At 38.7% G+C, this 14819-nt stretch overlaps 1 protein-coding gene across 2 annotated transcripts in view; it reads right to left on the reverse strand.

Annotated features, from left to right (window-relative positions):
* Epha4 (EPH receptor A4) overlaps positions 1–14819 on the reverse strand; it is a 134650-nt gene that overhangs the window by 58372 nt on the left and 61459 nt on the right. For both annotated transcript variants that reach the window (XM_020166169.2, XM_074071831.1), the window contains exon 5: positions 1463–1801. In XM_020166169.2, the coding sequence (XP_020021758.2) occupies positions 1463–1801 (339 nt within the window). The remainder of the gene's footprint in view (positions 1–1462; positions 1802–14819) is intronic.

The raw sequence follows: 14819 nt of genomic DNA on the forward strand, positions 1-14819 counted from the left end.
AAGGTGTAATAAGGGAGTTAAATGTAAGAATATTGATTGGTCATAAACCAGATTCTCCTGAGTTGCAGAGAGAGTTCTGCATTGTACTGGCCCCTTCTCACTCAGACATCAATGCTTGTTCATTGCATTATTCTGAAAGATACCTAAGAAGGGTAGGTAATTACAAAGTGCCTGTGATGCTATCAAAACCTCCTAAATCACTCTAGTCTTTGTAGAAAAATGAAGCAAATGACTACAAACAGTGGTCACAATAATCTTAAAGTGCAGAATTAAAAGACAAAGCCTAACCCAAAGACCTGTTCACACTCAGTGTCTAAACACACTGCTCATGTTTGTATAACTGAAGATATATTGTGGTAAAATTTCCTGTTCTAGCCCCTGTGCAGAATCTTCCAAGTTTTCACTTTTTAATGAGTTCTAGAGAATTCAAAGGAAAATGGAAAAATAATGGCTTTGTATGTATTGGGACTCTGGAATACTTTTCACTCTTGGATCAATTAATACACACATTTTACTTAAGAGAAAAGCACAGCAGAAAGCAAGAAGTTTGTGAGCAATTTGCAATCCTTTCTGCCAATATTGTTTTCTTTAAGGACCTCACAAGAGGATAAACCTCAGTCCTCTTTGTCCTCCTCCTCTCTGTAACTCTTCAGAAATGACAGGGAGAGAACCAGTCATGGAAAACAAGTGGTAGGGTGGAAACTTTTCCAGGGAAGGAATATAGACAAGTGGGTCAGAATGCAGAGTTTAGAAATCTGGATTTTTGAAAATATTTCAAATTCAAGATTTTGTGATACTTTTGCAATTAACTCAGCAGAACCACTTTAAGAACAGAAATGTGGAGTGACACAGGAAAGGCTGCCTCCCGGCCCCCATGTCAACATGGATTCAATTCTGAAAGTGGCTGTAAAACTAGCATGTGTCTTAGAGCAAATTGTGTTAACCACACAAATAAAGATTTATGGTGACTTTAATAAATTATTTATAACATTTTAAATCAAAGAAAGAGTTCCAAACTATAGCTGCTAAGACATTTGTCAGACGATACATCAAATGTCATGATAGCACTCTATATTGATAAAAATCAATTTTATGACCCTCCATAATCTGCAAATGCTCTGATGTCTGGTCATAGATTTTGTGATTAAAGTAGAAGATATGAAGTCTAGCATGCAGTGACTCTGTTCACTAGAGTGCCATCCTCTTTCAATCAAACATTGACTTATCCTTCCTCTTATCTCTACCACCTGCTACAGGACATGTTATGCAGTTGGTGTCCAAAAAACATACAATATTTGCTGAATGAATGTCCTACTTCAAGTCCTTTATATTATAACACAGCTTCTACGTTTACAGTTAATTCCACTTCAACTGCAGAATGTCAATATCACTCATGGTTATCACCCTTAGCCTTTTCACCATGTACATTGAAACCATACAATGCAAAAAATCTGATTCCTACCTGCTTGGTTGGTTGTCACAGTGACAGAAACTGACTGGTCCGGGCTAGGGTTATACTTGGAAACTCCATTCACGGCCCAGATCTCAAACGTGTAATTGGTATGCGCCAGGAGGTCGGTGATAGAAACTCTGGTGGTTTTGAGACCATTCTGCCGTGGTGTATAGTGGACCCCACTTCCACAGGGCCGGCACTTGCTGGGGTCACCAGCTCCACATTTCTTGCAGACCACATTGTAAGAAATGTCCTGACGACCACCTGTGTTCTGAGGACTGCTCCATTCCAAGTTCACTGATGTCTCATTGACATTTGAAATCAAGTTGAGGGGAGCAGATGGTGGGCCTGGAGAAAGAAAAACACAATCACACCAAGAAATGAGGTGCCCTGTTAGAATCTCTCAGAGCTTGTATTATTCTCTGCAGCTCTAGGAAGTAAGATGGGTCCATTTGGCAAAGAAAGCAAAAGGCAAATAAAGCCAGCAAAAAGATCTTTTAAAAGAACAATGATAGAAGGCTGTGCCTGTCAGTCTCATTCTCATTCCTGTGCAAACAAACATATCATCAACTGCCACTTAGAGACACTAAGTCACTCTACAACACACGGGCGCCAAGCCCAGGCTTTCTCTCTCAGTTGGCAGGAAAATAGCATAACTTATCTAGTCTCCATCTTATCTTCTGAAAAACGGGTATACAAATGGGATTCCAGTTCCCAAGGTTGTTATGGAACTCTGGTAAATTAATGGCTAGAAACTTCTTTTGAAGACAAATTATGATTCCTAAGTACAGCATGTCATCAATAGCAAATTAAACCAACAGAACTGTATAGCTAGGCCTCTGCAGTTCAACATGCACTTGAGGGTTAAGTCCTTTATGGGTAATTATTAAGAACTGGTTTGACCTGGTTGCAGAGATATTAAAGATACAGCTGCTGAAAGATCTCAGAGATGAGCCGAGACCATTCTCAACTACTAGACACTTTCTCCCACTTTTCAGCTGCTCAGGGATGCACCATTTATAAGCACGCTCCTTCCCACTGACATCAAAGAGCTTCTAAAATACTAATGGTGCTGGTGATTGTTAGGAAACAGAACCCCTTGGTTTGCTAACAACATCATGGTTGGGCTAAACACAATAATAAAAGATAAAACTATAGACCTTTCACATGCCTGGAAGCTGACCTACACTGCAGAAGAATCAGGCTGGGAAAAGAAAGAGGGAATTTTCTTGGTATAAAACAATTCCAAAGGTTTAAAAGACACCTGCCACTCTAATGAAAAACATTTACTCAATGTGAGAGTTGAAAAGTCCTTTCTTTCCCATTTTGACCTGCAAAGCGAAGAGCCAAAATAAGTTTTAATGAAAGTGTGTGGTTTCTTGATCAGCGTATCCGTGTTATTTGGAATGGTTGCGTTGAGGGCAATATGACATGTTCTTCAGGGAAAGGAAGTTAACTGGAGGCTCCATGAAATTGATGCTTTGCTCTTGCGACCACAATAAAGCATATGGTCCAGAGTAGTCACTGAGAGAGAATGGAGCAGGTGACCTATGAATAAGGAGTCACATTCAATATTTACCACCTAGCTTGTGGGGATGAATGGCACCAATAGATATTGGTGGTAGCATTTCATTTGAGAAATTCACTCTCCTTATGCCTTCATTCAGCTCAACCAAAGACTTTATTTTAACAAGGTAAGCAGGCTTTCACAATCTCCCCCAGGGACTAATTACCAGCAAGCTCTCTTAACATTAAGATCAGCTCACCAACCTTCCAATCTTAAGAGAAAAGCCCTAAAAAAAATTAACAAAAGTATTATAAAATCTGTGCTAAAGGTAAGACTACCTCACAAAAGTCCTCGGGAAGAAAATATAAATTTCTTTCTTGTTTAGATTTCAAAATTGAATTTATGGCCGTCAGCACCATGGCTGGAACATAATAAGGATAAATAAATGGTTTCTGAATAAATGAATGGAGTTATTTTAAAAGCTCAGGCTCTAAAGAGCCAGAGAGGATGTTGAAGGTTGTTTGGTCAAATGCCCTCATTTTAAACATGGGGGATTTGAGACCTGGAAAGTGGATCAGATAGTAGTGAAAATTCACGCAATCTAATTTGTAACAGAATTTGCCTAAAATACAAAAATATTGTGTCTCGTTCTGGGGTTATTTCTACCCTACCTTGTGTTCTCTACCAAAGGTACACTAATAATAAGATGGGAAGTTTTGCCTGAAGTCATAGAGGGAAAGGTGAGAAAAAGAGTGCTGTCTTCAACCCTGCTCTATAAAATGGGTCTCTGGTTCTTACTTTGCTGTGACTTTCAGGGTTAAATAAGAGTGACTCTGAAATCCATTAACCTCCTTGCCAAGGTTCCTGGTCCACATTCACCTGGGAAAATGTGACACAATGAATCAACCACTACAGAAGCAAAAGTCAAGTAATTAGTATGTGGGACCGAGCATGGCAGTGTCTAAACAGAGAAGAAATGGAGCAGAAAACTAAATGGTCACAGGACTCAAAGACAGAACACTGCCACAAGGAAAACAAAACACCACAAAGATGCTGCAGGATTTCAAATGTGGGGCTGAGGCGAAAACAAGCAGTGGCCAAGAACAGCTTTGTTCCTTAGGCAGTGATTCTTGGGGGAGGTTTTGGGGTAAATACTCAAGACAGGATGGAGAACAAGGCAAGTTCCAATCCAATGTTGCCTCCACGAATGGTTTGGAAAACTACACTACATGTTTTGCATTCTACTCTCATAAGACGTGATGGGTACATGAGAACACAGTAGCAGACTGGAAATTAGACTATGACAAAGTCTTACGATAAAAGTAGAAATGAAATATCCACCCAGTATAATTACAATGTTGACCTGCAAAGACCTGGGACAGGAGGGATGCCTTGCAAGCTGAAATCATAATGGTGGTTGTGTTGTGTCTAAGGGATTGAGGTTTCTTTCTCACAACTCCGGCTGATTAAAAGAGGATAAATATGTAACAAGTACGTTTGTCATTTACAGTGAGAAACCATTGAAAATATTCTCTTCTCAAAATGATGAGAAAAAATATGGACTTAAACACTGCCAAAAGCCAATCTGGGTCCGCAGTTATACTTAACATCATTACACAATTACTTGCAGTGATGGCTAAGGAGAAAACAGGCATTCTGAGTAACATGAGCTTTTGTTTAATAAACACAAGGCATCCAGAAGGAAAAAATCTTAACTCTTAGACTCTTTTCTATTTTTATCGTTTTTTTTTAAATCTGGTGTTTAGAAGCAATTAAATTTCTGACACAGTGATTGCTTTCTCATCAGAAATATGCCCACCTGCAAGTAAGTCTCCAATTACAAATACAGTGGGCCCTTCTGTATCCATGGATTCCAGGGGTTCCATGGGTTCAAACAACTGATTAAAGAAAAAATTGCAACTGTATTGGACAGCTCTAAACTGTTTTTCTTGTCATTATTGCCTAAACACCACAGTATAACTACTTACTTTGCACTTACATTATGCTAGGTACATCTTCACAGTCTTGGAACCAATCCAATATAGATACAAGGGATGACTATCTGAGGTTTAAAACAAAGACTATGATGTTTAAAAATACATGTTCTAATTTTGTAGCTTCCAATCTACATCACACTTACTGAGCACACCTTGACAACAGGTGGCTTTAGAGTCATTGTGAGTAGTAACGTTTTATGCTTTATTTTAACCTGAATAAAGACTGGTAGCAAATCTTGCTTATGGTACTTGTCCCCATTTCACTTCCTTATTTCTATGTCCTACTTCACTTATGTCATCTAATGGCTTCTTGCTAATCAGATACCCATTCCACATCTGTTTTTATCACCCATGTCTATGTGCTCCTCAAGAGAATTGATGTTTTCATTATTTCCCAGTGTCTACTTCAGAGAAAGCTCAATAAATGTTTGATGAGTCCATGGGTGGGTAGATGGATGGATGGAAATTGATCAGAGACCTTCAATGTATTTTATTCCCACCCACCTACAGTGTTACGCAGCCTGTGAAATTAACTTAGGGCGTCTGTCTCTAAGCTGCAGCTGCACTAGTCAGCTTTTCACATAAGGTTCATTAGCATTAAGCCTGTAAAAGACCATCTCAGTATAACTAGTTTAACTCAAGTTCCCTTTTCCATAATTTCAAGTGACTCTGGAAAAAGTAGGGACGGCTATGTGCCAAACATTAATGGCGTTTACTTCTGTTGGGAGAGATTTTGAAGTCATTCGTTTACTCAATAAATATTTGCTGAGGTGTCACTTGCTCTGGAGGAGAGAGGGGAAAAAACACTCTGATTCATTTTGATACATTCCTGAATACTTGAAAGAAAGGGGAGGGAAGGTAGGGGAAAAGGAAGAGCCTTAAAGGAATGTAAATATGGATTCTGTGTACCTTGGATGGATGGGCAATCACTGTTCTGGCCTGTTTTTCAGACCATGCAACCAGCCACTACAAGCAGAGAATTTAAAATATAATCTCTATCAGTTAGTTTTGTCAAGTTGGGATTGCCTATTACAATTTTTCTTTCTCCACTTTGATTACAGGTGATGATTTATTTAGGCATGAAGCTAGGGAAAACTTTCTCTCAGAAGGAAATTAATTCTAACATTTCCAAAGGAAGCCTGACATTTGTCTTATTAGCCTTTAGAGATTGATAGTGGTATTTTTTCCCTTATAATTTTATTTTAATCACCAAAATTAAGAAATTGTAAAATAGAAATTAATCAGATGCTGCAGTGTATTTAAGGGGAAAATGTTCTTCCTTTCCATTTTCGATTGTATTCGTAAATTTCCTCTGATATTAACACATGAGCTGAGGATTCTCTCTGCATCCCCCTAGAGTGGGACTGACATATTCAAGTGTTCATGTTTAGAATGCCTTCCATATTTTTAATATAATTTAGTGCTGCAGATAATAGCTACACTACCAGAAACAAAAGTCAAATGCAATAATCTTTATGAATGCAGCACAGGTCAGCATACTTTCTCTATGAAGAAATTTTACTGTGTGGCCAGAGAGTAAATATTTTAGGCTTTGTAGGTCCTATGGTGGCAGCAGCACCTATCCAATTCTGCCACTGTGCCTGCAAGCAACCACAGATAATACCTCAACAAACAGCCAGGGCTACGTTCCAAGAAATCTTTACTTGCAAAAATAGGCAGCTGTTCAAATTGGCCTTCTGGCCGTAGTTTGCCAACCCCTGCTACAGAAAGTTTGAGGCAAGCAAGGCACCTTCTTCACAGGAAGATGCTCTCTGGTACTCTTGTAATTACGTACATAATTCCAGGGACTTTAAGCACGCCCTCAGCCTATAACAGGGCTCAGACTAGTAACATACATAATAAACATATGTATTTGTAATGCCCAGGCAACAACACTGCTTCCAAAACCTAAGTTATATCCAACTTTATTGACTAAGGAAGAAACAAAATATATGAAATCCCATGATCTATTTCTTGAGTTTTTCATTGCTCTGACAGAGATAGGTACTAAATTTCGTGCCCTTATGGATAAATTAAATGAACATCCATTTTCTTCACTGGTGTGAAATACTTTCTGCATCACACAGTAGGTATTGGTGAAAGGTGTTACAATGGGTAATTATTATTTTCTAGTGGAATGTCAACTTGCATTGAGTTGACAGGATTTTGACAGTATGAAGCCCCAAAGAACTTGTAGCCAAATTATAGCAGATACAAAGGGCTATCATATCACAAAATATCACATCATATGCTATATCACAAAAGGGATCTTAATCCTCCTAAGTAAACATGTGCTCTCTTCCAGGAAAAGACGAGCTTTTGGAAATGAACCACACGTTATCTAAAGAAATTTAGCAAATGTGACATTTAACAATGGTTAATATTCCAAGCATCAAAGAAAATAATTCTATATGTCTTCTTCCTTCTCATGGATTAAATTAAGTTCGGAGAACACACTTGCTGGTTTATGTCAGGGTTTAAAGTTATCCCTTTAGGATAACCCAGTATTTATGTGGCCACTGAAATCTCTATGAACTTTCATAAGGTCATTCAAAAAGATTGATTAATGCTAAGCCTAACATTGAGCCTTAAGGAAGTGTCTGAAGTTTAGCAAAAAGATGGAAACCTGCTATGATGGTTGCAGTGGATATATATAGTCTATCTATCTATCCATCTATCTATCTATTTATCTACCTACCTATCTGGGGTAATATAGCATATAAACCTGAAAATTCTATTTCTTTTCTTTTTGATGGTCCTGGGGATTGACTGTGGGGGTCATGCTTGCTAGTGGTGTACCACTGACCACTGAGCTATGTCCCAGTTCTTTTGTTTTTAGTTTGTTTCTCAGATTAGCTCTTGCACTTTTACCCAGGTTGGCCTCAGACAGTGATCCTGCTACCTCTGCCTCCCAAGTAGCTGGGATTACAGCATATACCACCATACCCAGCTTGTTTTGGAGATAGAGTCTCACTAACTGAAAATTCTATTCCTTATAACAACACACTCCCAAACCCCAGGAGAAAAAAAATAAGCTTGAACTTGCTCTGCCTGGAATTCTCATTCCCAGCTCTTTGATTAGCTGAATCCTTATAGCTGACTCCTCTATGTTCTCCCCCTTCTGTCTCAATGCACCCCATTGAATAAACCATTATTTATTGGTTTATTATTTACATTCAACATAACAACATAACCTCCAGGAAAACAGCGATCTTCTTCCTTTTCCAGATTATGACAGTACTTACAGCACTTATAAAATGTCTGGAACCTAGCACTTGCTCAGTTAAGTACCCGCTGAATGAATAAATCCAATTCATTCATCTGAAACATCACTGTCATAGTACTTGTTTGTTATGAAAGACGAACAGGAAAAAAAAAACAATAAAAGAAAAAAGAAAGGCAATCTCATGCTGCAAATGTCAAAAACGAAAATTCCAGTCTGCCACGAAGGCAAGGAGTAGTTGAGAGAAAAGCCGAAGCAGCTGGGCTCCTGTGATAGAGCAGTTTCCAGAGCTATTACAGATTTTTAATACTTAACTGATTTTTAATCACCATTTTAAAATTCAATGCCTGAGCCATGAAATTAATTCTGGAAGTAGCAAGGAAGATCCCCCAAGAGCACAGGCAGAAATGTAACTCTTAAATGATCAATTTCTCTAAGGGCAACTGTCACCACTTTAATGTGGAGGCAACCAGTGCACAACTTATATTCCAGGGAAGAAGTTCCATTTCACAAGGCTTCATTAGCCACGCGCAACTTTTGGACTGTCAAAAACACTTCAGTGTCTTAGCTATAAAGCCCTTCAACCCTTCAGATAAGCTTTTGTTAATCTCTTCTGCAGCTGAAAGATAGGTTATAAGGCAGAGTAAACAGCTGGGGAGTGTAGGTTTTGAGTGAAATACAGTTTGCGCTCTCCCTTTCCCCCACAGCTATATACATTGTCAACGCTAATTGCTTTCTCCCAGCCTTTGCTGCAGGGTTGGTTTACATAAAGATCACTGCTTGGGGATACCTCTTCTGAGATACATGGCCAGTGCATAACCTTTTATCACAGCACTTTATGTGCTTCAAGAATGAACAGTGCCAAAGCAAAGCTGTCCACTATTAAAAAAAAAATGTGAATATATCTCCCACTTGTTGCTGTTGTGAAAAGTTCTTAACTTCCCCCAGAGGTTAACGTGTGGCTGACATTCTGCCATCATCTATTTTTCTGTTATTTCTATTTTCTCTTTCTCCTCTCCAGGAATCGTTTGTCTTTTCTTTCCTGGGTTCTTTATATGTGAAGATGACTAGATTATGGCTGAAGTACTTTATCAATTCTCAGTCATAAGTGAGGAAGCTACACTAGCAAGACCAAGAAAAAAGTACGAGTGGGTATTTCATCTGAGAATTAGTTAGCCTGTGGATGAATTTACTTGTCTCAGATAGCACTTTTTTAGACCTTATCTCAAATGTAATCCCCATAATAAAATCAGACAGAAAAGTATTTACTATCCACAGCCATTTGATAACCAAAAACTAAGGTAAGAAAAGTTAGGCAACTCATCTACATGAACCCAGCCAATGCATTCAAAGCTTTGTTCAGAAACGCTGACACCAAAGCTTAATGATGGTCCCCTCTCCTTCATATTTTCATAAAGAAAATAGCGAAGCCTAATTATGAATTACATTTTGGAACAAAGTGGAAAGTTTCTTCCTTTCTCAATTTACCCCAGAGTTCAATTTCTTCTAGTTCCCTGCCCTGCTTGAAAGTAGCTGGCTAGCATTATTTTTTGGATGATGCTGTTGTCTTCCCTAGGCTGCCCCTTCTGCCTGGCTCCTACCTTCCATGCAAGAGGGTAGTTAGGAGTTTCTCAAAAGTTCTTTTCCTGGTGGAAGACCACAGGAAGGAGAAGAGAGGCAATTATGTTTCTACAACAGTACTTTCCTCAGCACATCTTCTGCTGGGTTTTAGAGAGTAGGTGAAGAAAGAGGAAACGCTCAGAGAAAAATCAAAACGCTAATAACAAAGAAGACACTCAGTTCTCACCCCAGGGGATCTCGGAAAAATGTATAATTGACCCTGTTTCAAAGAAGCATGCCGTGCATAACCACTGTATGACTTCCGTGAATAGTGTCAAAAATGCCATCCAGAAGTGATGGGGCTTGGTCGATGCCAAACCACTCATAATTATTCATGGGGGTAGAAAAATTGTGATAACCCACATTGGCGGATTATGTCTTTCATTTGAGCCTGCATTAGCATTCCTCAAACCTATGCATGGTGAAGCTACACTGTACTGTTCATCCCGATATGATGCAAAGTAAGTAGGAGAGGAAGCAGGGAGGGGGCTTAAGATGGCACTGCTTTTAAAAGTAATTCAATAAGATGATACCTCATTTTTTTATGAAATACCATGAAACTTTAAAATTTTACCACCAAATGGACCGCGATCAGCTTAGAGTTTTAGTGCCTATAATCTCAGATTAAATTGGGAGGCAGAGATCGGGAGGATCACAAACCCAGGTCAGTCTGGAAGTCCTGAATTCAAATCCCAGTAGCACATTCCCCCCAACACACAAAAAAATAAAAAGAATCACGCACTTGCTTCTCTACTTTTCCGGATAAGTAGTTAAAATGCAGAAAGGCAACTGGAAAGGAAGAAACAATGGTTTGGTTTACTCAGTCATCCACAGCAGACCTTGAACTTGTGGGCTCTAAGCAAGCAGCCTAGAAATGGAATGGGTTGAAAGCTCCATCTGAATCCTTAAAATGTCTTTTGTTGCTTTGATCAATGTCTGTAGTCCAGGGACAGACATATTAGCTGTCTTAGCCACTAGTTCCAAACTAAAAACCAGCCATGAGGGGTTGGTGTCCCAATCTGAGTTTTCATTTTGTGACAAATGGAATACAGTAGAAACTATGTTATTACATCGCAGATTTGATATATGACATGAAATGTGAAATTCCCCTGGAAATCGTAGAGTCAAGATTTTTCATACAAATCTGTTCACAAAATGATTGACTGCATGGATGATAACATGGTTAGAGCTCAACCAATGATCTTCTGAAACACTCTCATTAGCAACGATGGGGGAACTTCAGCCTCTGTTCTCACTCTTCTAGCGACTAGTCTTTTAGTAGAGCTAACCTGTGCCTTCACTGACCTGCTCCACACAACGTACCCCTCTCCTATCATTATATTATTAGCTACTTGCAACTCAAAAGGAAAAAGAAATATGCTCTGGGGTGGGAAAAAAATGTAGTTTACTTGAAACTTTAGGCTGCCATTTATCCCATGGTTTATACATCAAAGCCTCACTCTAGACATCCTTCCCCAAATCCCTTAGCCAGACGGTTGAGCATGTTGAATCTTTTGGGGGAGAGAACTGAACTGAATATATCAGGGGCACCTTCAAGAGCTTGTTTGAAAATGGATGTGAGATCTCTCAAATTAAAGCACTTTAAAAAAATGGGAAAAGAAAAAGAAGAGTCTCTCTTCTCTTGACCTTGGAAGCAAGTAAGGACAATGTTATTTTAATTTGCATTCAAATTTTAACAACACAGTCACACTGCACCACTGGGATCGACATTGGTTTTCCACTGAAGATAGCTCGTCATTTCATTACAGTTCATTATGTTGATAACTGTCAGAAAGCATTAGAAGCGAGGGCTTTGAGTAATAGAACTGAAATGGCAATTTTAAAACAATACACTTTCTGGAGGAAATATAGCAGCGCACTAAATTCAATTAGAAAAGGCAATGTAAAGACAAAGTAAGTGATGTTTGCCGTTTGGAGCTTGGCTATTTCAATTTCTTGATAACCTAAACCTGCAGGAAGCTTCCTCAAATCAGGGCCTTTTGTCACAGATCTTGGTAAATTTGCCCTCATTAGCTCTAAGCTCATCCAGTATAAACTGTCTTAAAAGCTGCAATTTCAGAATATTTTAGGCCACATCCAAGTATCAATCAACCACTCTTTGTTTGGCATGCTGATGGAATTATTTAGGTCCTGTTTACTTGGGGACAGATTGGTAAAGGCCCTTCAAGTTGGAAATGCAGTCACAATCTCTCACTCACAGAGTGCTCCCTCATCACAAAGCTCTAGTAAGTTTCATCCAACAAGTGAAGTAAAGAGCAAAAACACAAGGGCAAATTGTCATTTGAAAAATATGGGAAACTGTGAAGCAAAGATAACAAATCAGCTACTTTGGTTTTTATTTTTTTTTTAAAGGAAACTTGAGTTGCTTTATTTAGCTTCCAATTTCTGGGAGGCTCAAGAATTTTAAGTATTTTGGACAACAAAAGAAAATAAGACTGTGCTTACATATCTTTTTCTGCCATATTCTTTCTTTAGGACTGCTGTTTTATTGTTGCCCCTTTCTGTTACACGGGATGTACACATCAGGTGTTAAAAGGTACAATACATTCTACAACTGAGCACCACTTTCTGTAACTGAACAGGCGAAGAAATTACACTGAACATCAGCATCTGGCACTATTTTTTGGAAAAAAAAAGTGACTAAAATGGGTTTAAATTGATTAACACTATTAAATCACATCTAATATTTGATACTACATGATTCCATACAGCTATACGATACAATTATACAAAATGTGTTAACATCAAAGAATACAACCAAAATTAAGATAGCAAACAAAACCTATATAACTTTTTTTGTACAAGAAAATACTTTTGAAGTATGCATGTAACTGCCCATTCTTTTAAAGAAAATCTACTGCCAGCAAAGTTATCAACCTCCAGAAGAATCACACATAGCATTACTAAGCATATCCCCAAAAAGTGTACAATATGCACACTTGAAAATACAAAATTAAAAAATTGTAAGCAACAGGTGAGCTCCATGTTTATAAGAATGTGAAAAGAAGTCCCATTTTTAGCACTGTTGTATAAAGAATTGTCTTTTGATGCGAAGTTCATGAATTGTCCTCCTGTTGGGACCACACTTTACAAAAACACCGTGTTTTTGAAACGAGATTACAGAGCAAGATAGAGCATCTTAGCAATGTCATCTTATTAAAGTTTTTTTTTTTAATTTTTACTACTTTATCAAAACATGTCCCTTAGGTGTGTAGGATTCATTTTTAAAATTCTTCCTAGAAATAATATACAAAGGAGAGGCGATACATACTTTGGTTTTTAGACGTACAAAGTCAATCACTTCCTTCATAAGGCATTTTTTCTAGCAAAATTTGAATGACAGGAAGAAACTAGAAAGTTACCTTACATATAACATCGTTCTGGCCTCCCCTGCAGGGGAAAAGACCTGTCTTACTACAATCATAGAACAAGCAACTAAAGCAGGAAGGCATTCAAAAGCTTCCTGCTGGAGACCCCTCCCAACACTGCTGATGGCCACACTTCATTCCAGGCCAAGATATCTGTAGTTAAAGGACATTCATTTCATTAGTAAGCAAAATCATATCAAAATTCCTGCTAAGAAGTGATTCGTGAAATCAAAATTCCTTCTTAGGCTTAATTTTTTGAGCTCCAGGTGTGCATCAGGCAGACCTTAAGGATGGCTATGTTAGAAATGAAGAAATCTCAGGCCTGACCTCTGTCCAACAAATTCCTAAGTGATTTCCAATACTGATGTTTTAAGAGGCACTATTCTGGCCAAGAATGGGAGTATACATCTGTAATTCCAGCTACTCAGGAAGCTGAGGCAAAAGGACCACAAGTTCAAGGGCAGCCTGCATAATTTAGAAAGGTAAAATTTAAAAGGGCCGGGATGAGGCTCAGTGGTGGAGCAGTTGCCTAACATGTATGAGAGTTTAATCCACAGTATGGGGTTGGGGGTGGGGCATTCAGCACTGTTCTAAACTCCCTCTTCTTCTTAACAGACATGGGCTGCTTTCTTAAAAATATTCAGATGACGCCTCTTTGAAATACAGAGTCACATGGTCTCAACCACAGCTGCTGTAATTCCAGCTACTCATGTTAGGCTAACCAGAGGCTCTACCACAAGTCCTCCTAAAAATATTGCTTATTTATTATTAAACTCTCATACTCTTCCAGCATTGTGGATGGTGTGAACTTCTAGGTGTCTCCCTCTAAATTAGCCGATGCTACTTGCATTCACCTGGTCTAATCGTTCTCCAAGTGAACGAAAACCTGATTTTACAAGCCAGTGGAGCAGAGGCTCTCTTTGGCTAGAAGAATGAGTCTCAGAGAGTGTGTTTTATTTCTTCATTAGTGTGCAGTCACAGTGAGCGATCACTAAATGCAGGGCTGCATAAGAATGCTGGGGTTAAAGACAGCATAATGAACAAAGAAGGTGCCTGATTATCATGGCTGTCAGCACAAGGGAATTGGGTTTGTCACCTGGCTTAACCAACTGGGAAGAACTGATTAGGGGCTAGAGTCAGTTTGAAAGGATCCCTGATGTTTACGTTCTCTTCCATCTCCACCTCTTGTCAAAAGAATCTGATAAAGCTGGGGGTGGGGGATTTTTCTGTGGGTTATCTCAACAAGAGGTTGTTTGAGAAACTCCCACTGTCCTGCTATTGAAATGTCTCTTGCATCACAGTTCCACAGAAACATCTAGGGCTCTACTCAGTCCTTGAAATGTGGCAAGCATAAACTGAGTGTTAAATGTAATTTACATGGCTTTACACTTAAATTGCCATATGTGCCCAGTGGTTACTGTATTGGGCCATGCAGGAGCACTATATCCCACAGGAAAGGAGAGAGCTAGGACAGTCATGAGCTAAGAACTAGGTTCTAATTCTGCTGCCTAACTTACTAATATGTCTATCAATTAGCAAAGTAGTCCTTCTTCAAAGGAGTTTTTACAGGACTTATTTAATGTTTTGTTTTTAAAATGAAACTTTAAAATTCAATTCTGTAGAAGTCTCA

The sequence above is a fragment of the Castor canadensis genome, chromosome 4, assembly GCF_047511655.1.
Source record: "Castor canadensis chromosome 4, mCasCan1.hap1v2, whole genome shotgun sequence".
NCBI classification, from domain to species: Eukaryota; Metazoa; Chordata; class Mammalia; order Rodentia; family Castoridae; genus Castor; species Castor canadensis.